Source organism: Paramisgurnus dabryanus, chromosome 17 (genome assembly GCF_030506205.2).
Source record: "Paramisgurnus dabryanus chromosome 17, PD_genome_1.1, whole genome shotgun sequence".
In the NCBI taxonomy this organism is placed as follows: Eukaryota; Metazoa; Chordata; class Actinopteri; order Cypriniformes; family Cobitidae; genus Paramisgurnus; species Paramisgurnus dabryanus.
This window is the reverse complement of record NC_133353.1, coordinates 14,277,450-14,298,850: the sequence shown is the minus strand read 5'-3', so window position 1 is coordinate 14,298,850 and position 21,401 is coordinate 14,277,450. Positions and strand designations below refer to the sequence as shown.

General features: G+C 42.0%; 2 protein-coding genes across 5 annotated transcripts in view; both read left to right on the top strand.

The window, feature by feature from the left end:
- The first annotated feature begins 48 nt into the window (after nt 1-48).
- The window catches only part of LOC135727264 (oxidation resistance protein 1), a 37,891-nt gene continuing 16,538 nt past the window's right edge, over nt 49-21,401 (top strand). For 2 of the 4 annotated variants that reach the window (XM_073812502.1, XM_065245091.2), the window contains exons 1-4: nt 49-323; nt 1,442-1,677; nt 14,175-14,338; nt 16,358-16,405. In XM_073812502.1, coding sequence (XP_073668603.1) covers nt 1,616-1,677; nt 14,175-14,338; nt 16,358-16,405 — 274 coding nt within the window. In that variant the 5' untranslated portion in view covers nt 49-323; nt 1,442-1,615. The remainder of the gene's footprint in view (nt 324-1,441; nt 1,678-14,174; nt 14,339-16,357; nt 16,406-21,401) is intronic. The other 2 variants (XM_073812503.1, XM_065245092.2) reach the window with 1 other exon arrangement.
- Nucleotides 10,317-12,824, top strand: LOC135737377 (zinc finger BED domain-containing protein 4-like). Its single transcript, XM_065255167.2, has 2 exons — nt 10,317-11,569; nt 11,912-12,824. The coding sequence occupies exons 1-2, from the start codon at nt 10,713-10,715 to the stop codon at nt 12,411-12,413; spliced, it is 1,359 nt and encodes a 452-aa protein (XP_065111239.1). The 5' UTR covers nt 10,317-10,712; the 3' UTR covers nt 12,414-12,824.

The window sequence follows — 21,401 nt, the reverse complement described above, 5'->3', positions numbered from 1 at the left end:
GAACAGCACGCATGTCCCTCCGAGATAAAATAAAAGTCCCAAAGCTAAACTTAAAATATGCCGCTGTAGTACTGAATAAAAATGTAGTTATGAAAATTTTAAAACAAACGAGTTATAAATATAGTAAAAATAAGATCGCTTATTCATCATGAAGACGTTTAAGAGAAGGATTTAGTGGTGGGTCATCTTGTGCTCTTATCTAGTGTGTGTTGATCAGAGGTGGTGGCCGACAGATTCACTGCAGTAGCATCACAACAGATGACAGCGCATCATGCGAAACCCCTCGATTAGCTGGTCATTATATGAGATTATTAAGGACCTAGGTATGTTTTCTAATGTTTGGATATTTTTGTAATTAAAGTGTCATATCTCTGATGCAGTAATATTTTAGAGAAATCCATAAAAACACTAGGTACCATAACTGATCCATTCTACTGATCCAAGATACTACTGATAATATGTGGTTTCCGATAGGAAACAATAGTGGGTGACATAAGATATCAAAGCGTCTTTCTGTTTATTATCACTGTAAATATATAAGTGTGGCTGCTTGGCACAGACACGCGGCATTGTGATTTATCTCTGGCCTGGAGGGATTCATCTGTTATTAGCTTCTCCCTCCCAGATCAATGTTATTAGACACTATCAACCCTCACATGCTGTTTTTTTTTTGTTCGACAATAAATGACTCCATTCTTAAAGCAGGTAACGTTTATACCTTGAGATGGTATAATCTTACTTTAACCAATGACTGGAGCTGTTTAATTGCATATTGGGGCAATAGCCTATTACATGAATTATGTCAGGCTTTCTCTGTTTCCTAAACACTGCATATATATATATATATTAGGGCTGCACGATTTGGGTAATTTTTCCCATTGCGGTTATTGATGCTAAAATTGCGATGTGCGATTGCGATTATACTAAATGGTATCATGAGTCAACTTGATGGGTTTTAAAGAAAATCCACACACAGTTTAGCTAAAATTTGTATTTGTAAAACTAGAAATGTTTTCATATTGCCACGTGATGTAGCAACTGCTCAGTGTCAGTAATCCTAAATCCAAAATACCGCCATACAACAGACATAGAGTTTTTTTTTAGCTACCAGATCACTGTCAACCTCCTCTGCATCCATCTTTGCTCTGGTATAAGTGACGAAGCACACCACACACGTGCATGCCACACGTGCACTGCCTTTTTTGTTAATTTTTCTTTCTTTTTTTAAACAGCAAGGAAAATCATCAAACTGTTTTCAGAAAGTTTGTGTTAACAAGTCCATACATTTATTTATTTAATATAATTGCAACATTTTGCTCTCATATAATTGCACAGGCTGACATCGCGATTGCGATGCGATTAATTGTGCAGCACTAATATATATATATATATATATATATATATATATATATATATAAGCTTTTTTATTCTCTTTTTTCAGTTTTTCCGTTGTTCTCAATACTGCCGGTATCAAGGGAATGGTGATGAGGATGGTAAAAAGGAAGAGGAAGAATTCTATTTACGGACATTGATGGGGGCAATCCTTTTGTCACTAATGTATGCACAGGAAAGTTAAACATCTTTGGCCAGTTCTCAATCTCAGCTGTGATACCTTATGGACTACAGAGTTCAGAGAGACAAGAGCAGAGCCAGCTACTTTGGAGATGTTAAGAACAGGTAAGATTACAAATAGAGGGTATTTTCCACGTGACCACGCCGGAGATCAACCTGTTGAGTGGCAAAACATTTAACAAAATGGCTAGTTTTTAATAGCGTCTGCTGCGAAAACCCCAGAAAAACTGACTATTTTCAGCTTGAATGAAATTTATTTGGCCTTAACAGTGACTTGCCAAACAACCAGTAGTCTGTGGATACTGGCATATGGTCAGACATTGCTTTTCCTGACATATTATGTTTGTCTTGTCTAACACTATTAAACCATTCCACCTTTGTAAAGCACAAGACTCATCCTAATGGATGTTCCCTTTCGAGAGCAGTCACTCGACATTGCGTCCACTGACGCTATGGGAACTCCTCCCTCTTCCGGTTTCTCTGAAGCTTTTATTGAACAACGGCAGTGTTCTGGCCAATGCCACCCATGACGGCATATAGGGGCGGGACTTCTGCTACTACATAGCCTGTTTAGGCGGCATAATACTTAGATTCTTTCTCTTCACAGTAACTGAAGCGTCTCGCCGTACATCTTTGCACTCGTGAGGGACGCAAGGATCGCTCCGGCAGAATTTTACCTGGATTTAGAGCTTCGCTCCTCGAGGGAAGAACCGTGTAACCTATGGACCCCGAGGTATATCGAATGACTGCGTTCTCGGCAGCAAACCACCGCCACCAGCGCGCCTTTGGTGGGAGTGCTGCCAAACTGGAAAATGTTATTCCCGCTCTATTAGCCTCATACCCCCGGGGTATTCCTAGGTTACGGACACGAGAAAGCCACAAGGTTTCCTTTCCCCACCTACGCAGTGCGGAATATTCCACATTGTGCATAATACATTCAGCGTTTCACAATACCCTCTCATATGTGTTTGTCTTGTAATTATAGCGCGCTTCGGCCGCTCCCCTTACATGAACAGACCCACACTTTGGCGTCTGCCTTGTAATTTGACGCACTTCGGCCACTGCTAGCGTGAACGGACTCCCTTTCGGGGCCGGTCGCATGCGAGCACAGCGCGCAGATGGCTCCTTTCGTAAGACCTTCACCTATACTGCGCTGCGACACCGGTGCACTGTCACGTGTCGAACGTTCTACCTTTGCAGCAGTGAGCAGATGAATGAGAAGTGGGCGGTGTACCCCAAGGGTTTTCACGCAGCTGCCGCTGCGTTTCATGCTGGTGCCTTGGGTGAGAGAAGCGGCCGAATCACTCGCCTATTATAGTGCCGTCATGGGCTGTATATGCCCTTAAGGGACTATGTGCCTAAACCACCCTCAGCGGAGTTAGAGCGTAGACGGTTGCATTCTACCTTCCCATCTAGCTGATGTGAGCTGTGCCCGGTATGGGTGTTATACATTTATCTAAGCACTCCGCTCTGACATTGCTATAAAAGCAACTCTTTATGCTTAAGAGATGGGCTGTGGCATTCGTAAACAATTGCTGTTACCTGCCCAGCTCATTCTAAGAAATTTCCCCGCTCCACCTACGCAGTCAGCTTCTGGGATCCAGCTGGGTTCAATGGATCATTTGGTACTAAGGGAGGACAGCACATTACCACCATACCAGCTCTTCGCTGTTCTCACGGCTTGTTTGAATACATCTCCCATAGCATCAGCGGACGCAACGTCGAGTGACCGCTCTCGAAAGGGAACGTCTTGGTTACTATCGTAACCTTGGTTCCCTGAGAGACAGGAATAAGACACCGTGTAAGCCGCCGTGTCACTGCTCAGATCAGCTCTACTGTTCGTTCAATCGAAAGAATCTGAGTATTTTGTCGCCTAAACAGGCTATATAGTCATGGAAGTCCCACCCCTATATGCCGTCATGGGTGGCATTGGCCAGTACACTAGCGTTGTTCAATAAAAGCTTCAGAGATACCGGAAGAGGGAGGAGTTCCCATCGCATCAGCAGACGCAATGTCTCGTTCCCGTCTCTCAGGGAACCGAGGTTACGATAGTAACCGAGACGTTTTTAAAAAAAAGCTCACTGACAAAACTTTGCAATTACACAGAATAAGAGTATTCATTGGTGTATTTTTATCTCCAAATTTTACATATCCGACTTATGGCTACTGCTACTAATTTTCTTCTCCTCTTTTTTGCAGTCTGAAAAAAGACAGCTTCAAATTTTTGTTGAATCTGTTAGCATAGTCGATCACATAACTACTTTTCCCATTTTAGAGACCCTTTCACGCTATGCTAATGCTGTCACTCAGACTTTTTGCCATTCAGTGGGTGTAACCGCAGTCACTTTTGCCGAAGTGCATACCCTCTATAGAAGAATGAATAATGTATAGTGATGTGTGGGTTTACAAAAGTACACACATTTGCACCATAGTTCCCAAATGCACGCAATAAATCCAGATGCGTGCAAGGTAATTCACAAATGCATGTGGGAGAGCCACATGCACACACAAGATTCACGAATGCACACAGAATATTCACCCACTGAAATCCACAAATGCACACATACACACTGAAATGCACACAAAAATTAACCCACTGAAATCCACAAATGCACAAAGAAGATTAACACACTGAAATGCACACAACAATTCACCCACTTAAATCCACAAATGCACACAGGAGATTCAAACACTGAAATCCAGGGGTGGACTTACACATTAGGCAAAGGTCAGCAATAGGCTTGGGCCCCAAGCTATCAAGGGGCCCCAAAACACAGGGGTGTACTTTGTGAGCTGGCACTTTTTATCCCTGGTAATCATCAAGGGGCTGTTTACACTTGGTATTAAGATGTGTTTTCATCGATCGGATATCCACAAGTGGATGAGAGAGACACATCACGTGTACACCTGGTATTTAAATCCGACTCTCTTGTCCACTTTTGACCGCTTCTGTCCTGAATACTGTGAGGGGGTGGTCTGTGGGACGGTGGCCCAGTCTCTCCGCTGTCATTTAAATGCGAGTGGGAGGAATTATGAGTTTATATAGATGCAAACTCATTATGTTGGAGTCTGCTGCTTGTGTAGTATGTAAACATGTTGCACAGTGTTTTGTACATGTATATGTTAGAGCTTTCTCTGATATTTCAGCGCAATTAATGAAATAGGACTGCGCAACTTTCACACGTTTGCAAAATGACACTGCGGAGATCAGCCACTTTAGTTTTATCAATGAAAGGCTAAAAATAGCACTGTACACCGTGTTTTCGCACCAGAAGTCAGAAAAGACGTAAAACATTGTGTTCAGTACCTCAGATTAGATAAATGGGCGGAGAGAATGCAGTTGTGTGTAGCTGTTCGAACACATTCAACCACATATGCATTTACACTACAAAATCAATCCGATTTTAAGGGGTTTCGACTACCTCTAAATGTGGTTGAAAGTGGTCAGAAGTGGACGGGCTCAAAGCGTTTTGAACACCGTTTACACCTGGCATTAACAGCTTCCACTTGTGATCCGATCGATGAAAATGCATGTTAATGCCAATTGTAAACAGCTTCCAAGATTCCCAGAACCCTATCTACATTTTTTTTTATTGGGTATTCTATTTAAAGGTGACATAGAATGATTGAACGGGGTATTTATCCTTGTTCTGTAATGTGACATGAAGACAAAAAAATGTTTTGTTTGGGTCTGTAATGCCTTAGTAGCTTCCTAAAAACCTCTCTCAGATAGTTCTATTAGGGTGGGGGATTTTAAACAAGTGGTTTTGCACCTATTTGGCTCCCCCTACTGGCTTAACTTGCAATCTCATCACTGATTGGCTAATAAACTAACAGTGAAACGTAGATACACTAGGGGTGCACCGATCCGATATTAGGATCGGATATCGGCCGCGATACTGACAAAATAGCTGGATCGGGGATCGGAAAAATTAACAGATCCACGGGCCGATCCGCCGATCCGGGGTTTTTTTTCAGTCGCAGCAGAATCTACGTCATTCAGCTTCACGTGTGTCGCATACGGGTCGCATAATAGAAGCAACATGGAGCGAGCCAAAGAGTTGGCTGTGTGGAGATATTTCACGCTTGCCACGCCAACTAGTTCGTCGGCTGTTTGCAATGTTTGCAAAGTAAATGTTTTGAGGGGAGGTGGTATTACTGCAAAGTACAATACTACCAATTTAATTAAAGCAGACATATCATGCTTTTAAATCTGTTCTTTTTACATATAAATCATCTATTTGTGGTCTATGTAAAGCGAAACTGCAATGCTTGGGTCTGAATTCCTCATTATTATAGCCCCACAGGCCCCCTTTCTACCCCTTTTCTGATGTGCATCTGAGAGCAACTCGTTTTGGTACTGTCTTTTTAAATGCACGTCATACCCTGCCCCCTCTCCAGGTTGCAGAGGTGACACTCGGTTAAACTCCACCACGTTCGGCCATTTTTGTAGTTTTATAGCAGAGATACGATTATCTAGCTGCACAGAAACTTTTTATTTACTCGTTATTCACAAAATGTCAACAACGGAAGACTTGTCCATCCAGCCTTATATGTTCGCGCCAGAGTCGGAAACGGACTGAGAGGAAAATGAAGACGACGAACCTGCAGAACAACGTCTTCATATGGAGGTATCGCAATGGTGTGAGGCTGCAGCCTCCGGAGGTCGCATATCTAGGCTGCATACGTCATCAAGACGGTCTTATTTCAGAATATTAACAATTATAAAGTTTACTATTATTCTTAGTTAATCGTAAGTTGTTGTAATATGCTCATGACTTGCAAATGTGATGCTCAGTTAACTTAAACCAGGCTTGATGCCCAAAAGCGATCTCCGCAGGCTGCAGCCTTCGGAGTGAGAAACAGCACTGCTAAACCATGACCACCGTGTACTTTACTTTTTTACTTTAAGTTATAAACTGCTTACCGAAGTGCTCTGCTCGTCGTCTCCAAAGAAAGAAGTAATTGACCCCTCAATCAGACGAAGTCTATCGGCAAATCCTTCTTTATACTGGCGGAGATTGGTGAAGTAGTTATCCTTAAAGTGCCTCGGGCACACAAAAATGACTTTACCCACAGATGTGAGTACATTTCTTACGCTCTCGTAACTTCTGCATCCTTGAGCTTGGACTACAATATCGCAGCGAGAAATATAAAATGGCGGATTGCTCGTAGTGTTGGGCTGGAAGTCGATGTCCTTATTTAGCAGTTCCGCTGCAAATACTGTGACGTAATTGTTCAAAAAACGTAATAGATAATAGAAAAATCAGAACCGGTTGGAAAATATGACCAAAACAGAATATAAAGATATCAACAAAGCACCTGAAGAGACTAATTTCAACTTTTATGTACTTATAAACACTACAAATATACAACAAAATGCATTTAAGAGCCAAGAAAGTGGATTTAGCATGATATGTCTCCTTTAAGCACATCCAGAAACACCATGCTAAGGAGCACGCTGAATTCCTGCAGCTCAGCAAAACAAAAGGAGCGGAAAATACAGCCCAGCAACTAACTTTGCAGGATGCATTTCAACAGTTTTCAAAAGTTTCCGGCGGAAAACTTGAAAGCATCGGCAATTACACAGAAAGTTTTAGAATTCATTGTTTTAGATGCTCAACCAATGTCTATTGTTGAAGATGGGGGCTTCCGTCGCCTATTGGAACACCTAGAGCCGAGGTACTCTCTTCCATCACGCAAATATTTTTCAGAGACCGCACTGCCAGAACTGTACAAAAAAGTTTGCGAACACGTCTCGAAAGAGATTAAAGATATACAAGCTATGAGCTTTACTACTGATATATGGAGCTCTGCTTGATTTGATTTGATTTGATTTAATGGTTTATTTTAAAAGGGGACAGCGCAATTTCATAAAACACATGTACAAACATTGTTAAAAAAGCCAGAATTAGCCAAAAGGCTATTTTTCATCTGTAGTCCCCTGGCCAAGATGTAAAAAGGCATTCAAATACAAACAAGAAAATACATTACAAATGTATAGGAATTTGACTAGCTACAATATAACACTTTAAAGTACATAAGGTACTCTGTTCCTATTACAGTAATAAGACACATAAAACACACATTTTCAAAAAAAAACTATAATACCTAAATTTTAAATATGTAATACAGCTCAATAGCATCGGCTTTTAATGTTGACAGACATAATTGTTAATAAGCCAGAGTTTCAGTTGTTTTGTAAAGGCCATATAAGTATTGAGCTGTCTAACCTCCTCTGGTATAAAATTCCATTCAGTGGCGCCCCTCACTGACCAGGCCGAGCGACTGAAAGCGCTCCTGCGTAGAGGGATGACACAGTCCCCTCTGGCAGAGCCTCGAGTAACGCGCTCAGAGCTGTGTCTTTGGCTAATGAACTCAGCCAGTAGTGATGGGTCGTTCGCGAACGAGCCGGCTCTAAGAGCCGATTCTTTGTAGTGAACGAGAAGAGCCGACTCCCGTCTACGAGAGCCGAATCTTCAGCCGCAGGCAGAGGCGGGACCTATTTGTATGTGGCACAAAATGCATCCAATCAAATGGGAAGACAGACTAGGATTATACTGTTATGTGAAAGAATAATGGGGGATATATGCTGCAAAAAGCCAGTGAAGTGGTACAGTAACAGGCCAGTATAATGTAAGCGCGTTGGGACTTGGGAGGAAGTTAAGGCATTTACCAAAAAGAAGAAGAAAGTTGAGGCAAGCTGAGGCATTTAATATTTATAAATGCTAACTTGCACTAAAGACTAATTTTGACTATTTATTTGGTTTGCTGTGGTTCTGTGTTCATTGTTCAATTGTTTAATTAAAGTTTTATTATAATGTTAATTATAACTATGTATTTTTTGACGAAAAAAATCATAAAAATACAGCTTTTATAAAAACAATTGATACAAAAATTGCATACCAATACACAAACCATTCACAATTGCTACATTTGGCTTTAAAAAGAAGTCTCCCAGATACTAAAAATTAATAAAGAGCTGGAGCCGTAAGAGCCGGCTCTTCTAAGGGAGCCGAGCCAGAAGAGCCGAATCTATGAAAAGAGCCGGATTGCCCATCACTATCAGCCAGAGGAGCTGGAGCCAAATCATGTATCACTTTATATATAAGGTTCAGATTTAAAAACTTATGAATACTGTCCCAGTTTAAAAGGTTATATTTTTCTAAAATTACACAGTGATGATAGTGCCTTGGTTTTTTGTCCATTATTTTAATGGCTTGTTTATATAATGATTCCAAGGGTCTTTTTGCGCTCTGACTTGCTTGAGACCAACTTGTAAAGCAATAATTAAAATGGCTGAATATCATGGAATGTAAAAAAATTAGTGCAGCTTCAGTTGACATATCATTTCGAATTGAGCAGAAATTTGCAAGATTAAACTTGATTATTTAACTTAATTTTTCAATATGGGCTTTAAAGGAGAGTTGTGAATCTATTACTAAGCCAAGATATTTATATATATTTAAGATTTTTAATTTTTCTCCATTAACTATTATGGGCTCTATTTTAACGATCTAAGCGCATTGTCTAAAGCGCACAGCGCAACGTCTAAATGGGCGTGTCCGAATCCACTTTTGCTAATTTAACGACGGGAAAAATTGTTTTTGCGCCGAGCGCATGGTCGAAAAGGGTAGGTCCTTTTGTAATGGGAGTATTTTGGGCGTAACGTGCAGTAAACCAATGAGAGTCACAGCTCTCATCCCCTTTAAAAGCAAGTTGCGCTGGCGCTATGTCTAATCCCTATTTAAATGACGGACTTTGTAAACTGAAAAACTAAGCGGAGGAAGACGATCCCCAGTTTAAGATTAATGTTAAATAATTGTGTTGTTTTTCACTTGTATTGAAATTGTTATTTTTTATTAAAACCTTTAAAACCCGTTTTCTTTTAGTCATGGAAGTAAAAAGCAGGCTTGTAATTGCTTTAAATGTATGGCTATCCAATATCATCAAAACATAATTTACAAGTATGTAAGAAAAGGTTTGTACTCTAAAAATACTTTATTTGTAACAAACAGGAGATAAAGAAATTACAAACGGCTCTCCTCACGTTTCAGCACTTTGGACAGCGTTTTTTTTAGCAAAGAGTTTTTTAAGCATTACTTACAAATGTTTCTCATCTCACCATATCCACAGGTACATTATATACAATAAATCCGTGAGGTAGCATTAAAAAAAACATTTAAAAACAGACGCATTTGTTCAAAGCAAAGCATTTATTTACTTACCAGGCTGGTGAAGCAGCTCTTTGCGCCTTAACGTCTCATAATCAGTCCTCATTTATAAATATGTCCAAGAGACTCAATAATAATCTTTTACATTCAATCCTTTAATCTTTCATATTTAAAAGCATTTTTGTGCTGCTGCGCATTCATGTAGCCTACTTTGTGATAAGCAAACCCGCGTTGTCCTCCCGTTTATAGGCGCATTTTACTAATGCGCTCTTTAAATAACATAAAACACATTGCGCCATTGACTTTAGACTTTAGACCAGGTTTTTGTTGGTCAATGGCGTAGTCTATTTTAGTTGCCTCAAAATAGCAACGCGCCAACAATGCGCCTGAACACACCTCATTTTCAGACCAGAACGCCCATGGGCGCAAAAGGGGGCGCAAATGCATTTGCTATTTAAACAACGCGGCGCTAAACATGAAAATTAGGGTGGAAACTAGCGAAAGACACTTGCGTCGCGCATTGCGCTGCATTGCGCCGGGTGTAAGATAGAGCCCTAAGTCTGGATTTAATGAAGCTCTATTAGTTTTGCTGAAGAACATACCTACAGTTTTTAAAATATTTAACTGCAGGCAGTTCTCCAGCAGCCAAGATGTAACATAAGTCATTGCTTTTGTGAGTTTATCTGCAACAATGTCTTTAGAGCGACCATGAACAAATAGAACGGTATCGTCTGCATACATTAAACATTCTACTTCAGAACAAACATTAGGCAAGTCATTGATATAAAGACTAAATAAAAGGGGCCCTAATATTGAGCCCTGAGGAACTCCGGTAGTTAGCGTAAGCAACTCAGAATTACAGTTGTTAATTAGTACAGATTGTGTACGATCATGCAAATAGGATTCAAACCAACTTATAGTATCACAAGAAAATTTAAATAATGGAAGCTTATTAAGTAGAACTGAATGGTTCACTGTGTCAAAAGCTTTCTTGATATCCAAGAATACCGCCGTGCTGTGAGTCCAATGTCGCTTTTAAGTTTAACAGTCCACTGGTTGGACACGAGCTGTACACCACACGGTGCGATGCTTCAAGCAAAAAACTTCCATGGTTCACACACCAGCGATACAATCGCGGCTGCAATTACGGATATACTTGTCAAGTGGCACATTCCTTTGAACAAAGTGCATGTCATGCTTCGGGACAATGCAAGTAACATGAAAAAGGCCATGGACAACATGGGAGTGCGGAGCTTGGGCTGCTTTGCTCACAGCTTGCAGCTCGTAGTCAATGAGGGACTACTGTCACAACGGAGTGTGAGCGATGCCATTGCAATTGGTAGACAAATTGTGGGGCATTTTAAACATTCTCCACTTGCGTATTCAAGGCTGCAGGATATCCAGCTGCAGGAAATGCAACCTAAACACCTGCAACAAGACGTCAAAACGAGGTGGAATTCTACGTACTTGATGATACAGAGTCTTCTGGAACAGAAGCGAGTCCTCTGTGCTTACATTGCTGACCATGACCTGCCCAGTACACTGACCGCTAACCAGTGGGCTTTGCTAGAAAAAACAAGCATTGTTCTAGCACCATTTGAAGAGCTAACACGGAAAGTAAGCTCATCGACTGCCTCCACCGCTGACGTCATTCCAGCTGTCACGGTCCTCAAACGCATCCTTGCTAAAGAAGGCGATGCAGATACTGGCATCAAAACAATGAAAAAAACCCTGCTTCAAGCTGTCAACAAACGCTTCGACACTGTGGAAGATGAACCCCTATATGCACTTGCCACCCTGCTGGACCCGAGATATAAAGACAGGTAATGTAACCTAACTAATTACATTAGGTCTATATTATAGTTTTTTTTACTCTCCACATTTCTACTGTATTTGATGAGATGCCATGCTGTAAATTTAAACATTTAGAATATAAATTATATAGGCTTACATTCTTTATATAATTGATACAAATTATTTATATAATTTATTTTATAGATAAAACTATCTATCTATCTATCTATCTATCTATCTATCTATCTATCTATCTATCTATCTATCTATCTATCTATCTATCTATCTATCTATCTATCTAGCCAGCCTCAGGTTTTTTAGTGTTATCAAGTGTTTCATTTAGCCTAACATATGTTTTATTTCTGTTTCAGATACTTTACAAGTGCACAATCTGCAAAGCGTGCAAAAGATGCACTGACAGGGGAACTAGAGGAAGACCTGAGGAGGAGCACAGCTGGAGCATCACAGGCCGGACCATCACAGGCCGCAGAACCACAGGAAAAGTTCCCTCGGGTGGAAGCAGCAGCACCGAGCAGCTTTATGCAAGAGTTTGAGCAAATTGTGGAGGAGTCTGAAGATCCTGGTGCAGCAAGCAGCTCAAGCCCTGCAGTCCAACTGCATGGTTATCTTGCAGAGAAAACCATTGCTACCTCAGACAACCCATACCAGTACTGGGGAGTCAACAAATACAGATTACCTTGTCTTGCTGCCACTGCCACAAAATACCTCTGTGCCCCCTGCACTAGTGTGGAAAGTGAGCGAGTGTTCAGCACAGTTTCTAACATTGTGGATGAAAAGAGAAGTAGGCTTACAGCAGAGAGAGCAGAAATGCTTGTCTTCATGAGAAAGAATTTGCCATTGCTGATTAAGTGAGAATTCACAGGTCATGTTTATGATGGTGGTGTGACACTGCACTACATGTTTACAATGTTTGGTTATTATTATTTGTATGTCTGATCAAGTTGTTGTTCCGCCAACTTTGTTTATTCAGCATTTGTTTATTACTAAGGTTCAGCTGCTATGTTGCATTTTAAATTCCTGTTTGCAGGATTTTGCACTTTATATTTTTGTTTACAATGTTTGGTTACTGTTTGATTACTATTGTAAACCTATTGTTTTGTTTCTTGAGGCTACATTTTATTTATTTTAATTTAAGAGTTTTATTACATTTTATTTTATATTTGAATGCACAATTGTTATAACAAATTTATAAGAATTCAGATGTTTACAGTGATTGGTAACTGTCATATTACTATTGTATGTTTGACCAATACACAGTTTTTTTCCACTGCTACATTTTATTTATTTAAAGAAGTTTGTTTACATTCTATTTTAGATTTGAATGCAAAATTGTTTTTTAATAAATAATAATTCAACACTTTGCAAACATCTGTTATTTTGTCCTGGGTATGTTAAGTTAGTAAAGAATGGTGCCTTTAGTCTCTTCAAAGAAGGTAAGGTGGAAGGTATACAGTTTTTTATTAATTCAACAATAGTATCAGATCGGTATCAAGTATCGACAGATACACAAAGCCCAGGCATCGGTATCGGGACTGAAAAAGTCGGATCGGTGCACCCCTAAGATACACCAGTGGAGCAGAAAAGATGATTCACACAAAAAAAGTCTCTGCTTTTCTCCAAACAAACACGTTCTCCGTCGCTAGACGGGTTTCCGTCAATTGCAAAATTATTAAATTCACTTTTCATAAAGACGACGTGTATTCACCTTTTTAAGTGGAATGTGATAAAAGCCTGGAGTGGAGCCAAATAACGTTCCTCTCTCCACTGTAAGCGTTCTGTAATCACTACGCACAGGATCCACTTCGGGTTTTCTGGATGTAGCGCGTAAGATGAGGTAAAACTTTATTTCAGCTAGCATAGACATACTTATAATGCAGGAAGGCTCCGATGTTTTGGAGATCGATAAAGGTGTAAATATGGGTTTCTTTAAAAATACCAAATTCTGAGATTTTTGTAAACACTTTTATTAGAGATCAGATTATATCAGTGAATGCTTCAATGTTTTATAAATTGGGTAAGTGCCCCACCTAATGGGTAAAAGCAGAAATATGGATTGCATTAAACTCATCATTGGTGGGGAATATGATGTCAATTTATGCAATTTCCCATATTCAGCAACCCTTTAAAGGTTCTTTTGACTTTTCTCATGGGCTTCAAGGTTTTGTTTGCGATAGTAGCTGGTCCCAACGAAAAAGGATCCCAACTTGTCTGTTATACCTGGAAACTGACAGCAAACTGTGCAAAACATCGCATTGTTTATTTCATCGTGTTTTATTTAAGTAAATGTTTGTTTCCGAGATGCTAAAAAGAGTTTACCTTTGGCCTCATAATCAGAGGGCGCCGGCGCCTCCGCCATCTTAACATATCTTTGCTCAAACTTACTACTACCAGCCGAGTATACTGGCACGAGCTTCTCTCACACTGGCCCCGGCGGGCCACCGGGAAGTCCCTTATGTCGAGCCCTGATGCACGCATCTGGATTAATTGTGTGCATGTGTGAACTACGGGGCACATGTGTGGACTTTTGTGTACATTTGTGGAAGGCTTTGATACAGTTTTCACTTCATAGTGTAGACCAAAACCATAGAGAGTGCTGTCTCATCTTTTCCTTAGACTGGGAACAAAGCTGCCTGCTGGAATTTCGCTGCTCCCTGACTTTGTTACTGCTCCATGTTCCATTGGTGCTCAGGGTGAGTTGGAGAAGAGTGTTGGGGAGGACTATATCAAAGGACATCACCAAATACGTAACCCCAAACTGAGAGAGTACTATCTACAGGGTAAGTCACTGACCTATTAAACATTTAATTGGCATTAGCCCCTTAGTTTTAGCCTCAGAAGTCATGCCCATGGACCGTTGGCTTTACGTCTGATTAGGGTTGCAAAGGAGCGGGGAATGTTGGAAATATTCCAAAATAAAAACTTAAAGGTACAATTAGGGGTGGGCGATATGACCAAAATCTTCTATCACGATAGGATTAATTTTATATCATGATAACGATATGTATCACGGTAGAGTTTTTTATGTTTTAATAAGGTTTAAATCTTTAATACCATAGAAATGTTCATAATTCTCACAAAAAACATATACAATCATAGAAAGAAGATAAAAACAAACAAAACTCAAGCTCTCTGAAGATACACAGTCAATAAGAATGATAATAAATAATTATGCATGTATGTATAGGCCTATATATATTTTTATTTAAGGTAGAAAAGTGATTTAATCAGGAGCAGTGAGAGATTTTTTTCTCAATGCTGTTTGATTAACACGAGTGACAGACAGGAGCAAAATTAGGTAACTTCCCCTTTAAGACCAAAGTCCGGATCCAATACACTGTTACACATGCGCTTTCTCTTTTAGCTGTTTACTTTCTCTTAAGACCTTACTGGTCGTGTTTATGATGATGCTTGCAAAGACGGGAATTTTGACGCATATGTGTATTTAAGGCCAATAAAGCGGGAAAAATGCTCACGAGCTTAATAAGCAGAGGTCGCGCGACGTGCGCGCTCCTCACAGACAGAAAGAGCAGCGGTTGCGCGACTTGTCCGCTCCTGACACACAGAAAGAACGCACGCATACAGATCTGTTGTCTGTGTTTCAATGGCTTAAAATAACTTGTTTTAAAACTGCAGTGCTTAAATACGTGTACAAACGTTACGTTTTCGCGACCACACGCACAGGAGCGTGACGTGGGCACGTAACCTCGATAGAAACGATAGTCCAAAATCTCTACCGGTTGACAAATTTCTACCGGTTAATTTTGTCTACCGGTTTATCGCCCACCCCTAGGTACAATTTGTAAGATATTTGCAGTAAAATATCCAAAAAACCACTAGGACAGAGTTATATATTTATATATTAACACCTCTGTGTTATTTTTGGAACAACACACTTTGTGTTGTTTTAACACATCTTGTGTTGTCCCTTTTATTTATACGGACTCGAAATTAACACAACATGATACATAATTTGTTAAAACAACACATAATGTGTTAAATAGTTTAACACAAAACATCCTGGATGTGTCAATTTTAACACATTGTTTTGTATATAATAGAGTATATAAGCATTTATTAATTCTTGTTTTTGTCATTACGGTAATTGATGTTAGTTCATGGTGCGTTAACTAATGTTAACAGTTTCAACTTTGATAAAAAATATATTAGTAAATTCTAAAATTAATAAGATTTAGAATTAATAATAATTAAAAGATTAAGTAGATTTACATGATAGGATAACGTTTTTAACCCGTAGTGCAGGAGTCACAAGTGTATTGTTTTCAACAGATATTAAAGGTAATGGTTCAATTAAAGGACTTTGTTAAAAGTAAAGCTGTAAATTAACAAACTATTAAAAAACCATATGCTGGAGGCAAAGGAGTTATATATTAGGAGATTAGCTGTATATTCACACAAAACCATACTCGCACTGCTGTGGTAGCCCACCTTTTTTCCTGTATTTCATAGTGACAGTTGGCAACCCTATATATGCCACAAGAGACTTCAATATGGCATTAATGGAAAAATAAAAACATTTAAAATTCTATTGGTCTCACCTATTTATATAAAGTGTCAGTTAAAGGAATATGACTTGGCCTGAAAAAAAAATTCAGGTGCAGATGAGTAATTAAAATGTGATCATCACACATTCTGTTAACCTTGCCATCACGGAGAGTGCAGCTCATGGTTGCATGACTCCACGGAAAAGAAACCTCCCAAGCATTTTGGAAAGTATAAGAAATGCCTTGACTCTACATCAGTAATTCTCAAACCGTGTGTTTCAATTCGTTCCCTAGCTCCCGAGGTCGTGAATCAGTATATCGTGTACACAGGTTCGGGCACTGGTAAGGACCCTAGCTCACTTCACATTGGGACAATGTTCACTTATTTTTCTGTCACGTGGCTGCTTAAGCGCGTTGTAATCACTCACAGCTGTTACTCATCAACAACCGGCAAAACCAACATCTCTCTGACTTAATTTTAAAAACAGTACATTGTGAAAAATGCTGTTATTATTCTCTTACATATCTGTGCATAAAATTGGAGGAATATAACTACATTTTAAATGTAATAAATATATTTAAAATTTTAAATAAATATTATTATTTTAAATATTGAGTAGATTGTGGTCCTTTACTGTGTAGCAATGTGTGTTTATATGTACAACTAAAACAAACGTTTGTCTTTATAAAAGTGACTCACTCTGGATGATAACACTACTGTGGGAATGAAGCACTCCCACAGTAGGAGAGAGTGAGTCGGCGCTACACGATAGTCCAGTGCAGATCCGAAGGGAGAGAGAGAGCCACCCACGCACTCTGTCGAGAACACCAGCACAGTCACCACACGCAACAGAAGGATGAGACACGCCGCCCTGAAGGTGGATGACAGGCGGAGATGGAAGGTGGTAAATCCAAGTTCTCAGACGGGTAATCCACTGTGAAATCCTGATGTAGTTGAAGCCACCTGGAAACCACTGGTCACCGCCTAAAAACGAAGCGAACCAGCGGTTCCGAGAAACAACAGTCATTAAAGTCAATGTAATCCACAATGGTAAAAGGTATACTCCACTCACGGGCGATGATGCAACCCGATGAGAAACAGAGACAGCTGGTGTACCGCCTAGAAACGAAGCGAACCAGCTGTTCCGAGAGACAAACAAAGTCAATGAGTTCCAGTAATCCACAAGCGAGCGGTCTGGGCGAAGACGAGTCCCCGAACGCCGAAAACCAAACCTGGGGTAACAAGAGGAAGAGACAGAGCGCGACTGACAAGACAAGGCAGGGCAGCAGGACTGTGATAAAACAATGAGCGCGCAACGAAAGACAGGACTACGTGCAATATAAAGGAAAAGATAAACGAGACACCACCGATGAACAATTACCGAAACAAGGGGGCGGAGTTAGTGAACACACGAGGAACTGGCACCACAGGTAAACAACACACACAGATCACACAGCCATCGATCACCCAGCAGTCATGACAGTAGCCCCCCCTCCACGACCGGCACCAGACGGACCGGGAGACTCACCCTGTCGCCGACGGAGGTCCTCGATCACCCCAGGATCCAGCAAATCCCGACCCGGAACCCAGCTCCTCTCATCCGGACCGTATCCTTCCCAATCCACTAAATACTGAAATCCTCTGCCCCTGCGGCAGGAGTCTAGTAACCTCTTAACAGTATAGACAGGGGCACCATCCACTAGACGAGGGGCGGGGGGATTAGGGGCAGAGACAGGAGGGTTATAGCGAGCAAACATCACAGGTTTAACCTTGGATACATGAAAAACGGGGTGAACCCGACCAAGAGAAAGGGGTAACTTAAGCTTTATCGTCACCGGATTAATGACCTTAGAAATACTGTATGGCCCAATGAATCTCGGAGCCAGCTTACAAGAAGGCTCACGGAGAGACAGATCCTTGGTAGAAAGCCATACCTTTTGACCACAAACGTAACGGGGTGGAGGTCGCCGATGACGATCAGCTGCAGCTTTGGTTCGTCTGGAATTAGATAATAACAGTGTCTTAGCTCTCCTCCAGGTGCGTCTGCACCTGCGTACGAAAGCTAACGCAGACGGAACCGCTGCCTCGGGCTCCTGTGATGGAAACAGGGGAGGTTGATAACCGATGGAAAGTTCAAACGGGGATAAATTTGTAGACGTAACGGGAAGAGAATTATAAGAATACTCAACCCACGGGAGCTAATCGCACCAGGAATTCGGATATTGTGACGACAGACAGCGGAGCGTTCTACCGAGATCCTGATTAGCCCGTTCGCATTGCCCATTGGTCTGCGGGTGATAACCAGAAGACAAGCTGGCCGTGGCGCCAATTTGTCTACAAAACTCCTGCCAAAAACGAGAGATGAACTGAGGACCCCTATCTGACACTACGTCAGTCGGAATACCATGTAACCAAAAGACGTGATTAATCAAAACCTGAGCCATCTCTTTTGCAGAAGGTAGCTTGGGCAGGGGAATGAAATGAACCGCCTTCGAAAAACGATCCACCACAGTTAGAACAACAGTGTTACCATTAGATGCCGGTAAGCCAGTGACAAAATCAAGGGCTATATGAGACCAGGGGCGGGAGGGCACGGGCAAAGATTTAAGCAGACCAGCGGGTGGTAAATTAGATGCTTTATTACGAGCACAAACCGAAGAGGCTAGTAAAAACTGTCTGACGTCAGTGGACATAGAAGGCCACCAAAAACGCTGACGGACGGCAGCCAACGTTCTCCAAATACCTGGATGGCCGACAAACTTGGACTCGTGACCCCACCGGATGACATCGGAACGTAACCGCTCAGGAACCCACAGGCGACCCGCTGGACACCCCTCCGGAACTTCCCCCTCCCGGCCGGCCTCTCTCACCCGCTGTTCGATTCCCCATACGAGGGCGCCGACCACCCTCCCCTCCGGGAGAATGGTCTCCGCCCTCTCCGAATCGGACTTCTCGAACAGACAGGAGAGAGCATCAGGTTTGGTATTTTTCGAGCCAGGCCGGTACGAGGGGGTGAAGTTGAAACGATCAAAGAAGAGTGCCCAACGAGCCTGCCTAGATGTTAGTCTTCTGGCCAAACGGATATATTCAAGATTTTTATGATCTGTCCAGACCAGAAAGGGCTCCGAGGTTCCCTACAACCAGTGACGCCATTCACCCAAAGCGAGTCTAACCGCCAACAGCTCCCGATTCCCTATGTCGTAATTACGTTCTGCTGGGTTTAACCGGTGAGAGCATAAAGCACACGGATGTACTTTCCCATCAATAGACGATCGCTGTGATAAAACGGCGCCTACCCCGACATCAGATGCATCCACTTCCACTATAAATTGTTTAGCCGGATCGGGAATAGAGAGGACAGGTGCAGAGATGAACCGGGACTTTAACACATCAAAGGCCTCCTGAGCCTCTCTATTCCAACGGAAACATACGTTAGGTGAAGTGAGAGCAGTAAGAGGCTTAGCGATCTGACCAAAATTTCTGATGAAACGCCGATAAAAATTGGCGAACCCCAGAAATCGCTGAAGCTCCTTCCGAGTGTCGGGTACTGGCCAATCGGCAACCGTCTTAACCTTAGCGGGATCGGGACGAATTTCTCCCTCGGCAATAACAAAACCCAGAAACGAAACCGACTTCCTGTGGAACTCGCACTTCTCCGCCTTAACGAATAGTTGATTCTCTAAAAGCCGTTGTAAAACCATGCGAACGGGCTGAGTGTGTATCTGCATGGAGGGAGAAAAGATGAGAATGTCATCGAGATACACAAAGACAAATCTGTTAATCATGTCACCCAGCACTTCATTGACCATGGTCTGGAAGACAGCTGGAGCGTTACAAAGACCGAACGGCAGAACGGAATATTCCCAGTGTCCTGAGGGTGTATTAAAGGCTGTCTTCCACTCATCGCCCTCTTTAATACGTACCAAGTGATAAGCGTTGCGCAGATCTAGCTTGGTAAATACGCGCGCTCCCTGTAATAACTCGAATGCTGATGACATTAATGGCAAGGGGTACTTATTCTTAACAGTAATGTCATTCAGCCCTCGATAATCAATGCACGGATGAAGAGACCCGTCTTTCTTCTTTACAAAGAAAAATCCAGCACCAGCTGGAGACGAGGAGCGGCGAATGAGACCGGCTTTAAGAGCGTCATTAATGTATTTATCCATAGCCTCTCTTTTTGGTTTAGCTAGGGAAAATATACGACCCTTAGGCGGAGAAGTGTTGGGAAGTAGTTTGATCTCGCAATCATACGACCGATGAGGAGGCAGAGAAGTGGCCCGGGACTTACTGAAAACCTGATACAGATCCGAGTACTCCACCGGGACTCCTGAGAGATCGACAGCCGGAACCTGCGAGACAGAACAAGAGACAAGAGAAGGAGCAGGACCAAGACAAGAAACATAACACGAAGACTTCCAAGATAACACAACATTGTTCTGCCAATCAACGTGAGGATTATGTTTGGATAACCAGTCATGACCTAAAATGACTGGTGATTGTGAATCCTCTAAGATGTAAAACTCAATTTCCTCACGATGATTGCCAGAAACAAACAAACTCACAGGGGGTGTGCGGTGCGTGATCACAGCCATATGCTGGCCCTTCAATGTCCAGGCAGACAAATGAGATGAGAGAGGGATGAATGGGATACCCCAGGACTTGGCCAACCCAGCATCCAAAAGACACGCCTCCGCACCGGAATCCAGCAACGCCTGTGAATGGAAGGAATTAATGATGACAGGAAGTGTTGTGCTGCTTACGGGAGACTTAAATGACGATGCGCCCACCGAGACTCCCAAGTTCATCGGTGGGCGTGAGCTTTTTACCGGACATGTGGCCGCCAGGTGCCCCGGCTTGCCACAATATAAGCAGAGGCCATTAGACAGACGACGATTTCTCTCACCAGCAGAGATACGAAACTTGCCCAGCTGCATAGGCTCCTCGGAGGGCGTCTCTGAAGCGGTCTCCCCTGGTTCCGACATCAGATGGCGAAATGAGCGACGCAGATCTCTCTGCCGATGGCGAGACTCAACCCTCTGAGCTAGATCGATGGCAGCTTCCAGTGACGTGGGTGGCTCCCTCAGTGCAATCTCGTCTTGAATGCCCGGTGTGAGACCCTCGAGAAATTGAGCTCTTAATGCCGCGTCGTTCCAGTTGCAGCAAATAGCGAGAGTCTTAAATCTTATAGCAAAGTCAGTAACGGAGTCATTACGTTGCCGTAATCTCACCAACTCAGCCGCTGCCATGTCTCCCCTGAGTGACCGATCAAACAATTTTAACATCTCCTCCTCAAGAGCCTCGAATGAAAATGTAAATGGAGCTTTAGCCCCCCAG

Bases quoted from the DNA above. Each gene is read 5' to 3' on its own strand.
- LOC135737377 (XM_065255167.2), top strand. From the start codon at position 10,713: ATGGTTCACTGTGTCAAAAGCTTTCTTGATATCCAAGAATACCGCCGT. The intron at 11,570-11,911 runs GTAATGTAACCT...TTTCTGTTTCAG, and splicing joins GACCCGAGATATAAAGACAG to ATACTTTACAAGTGCACAAT.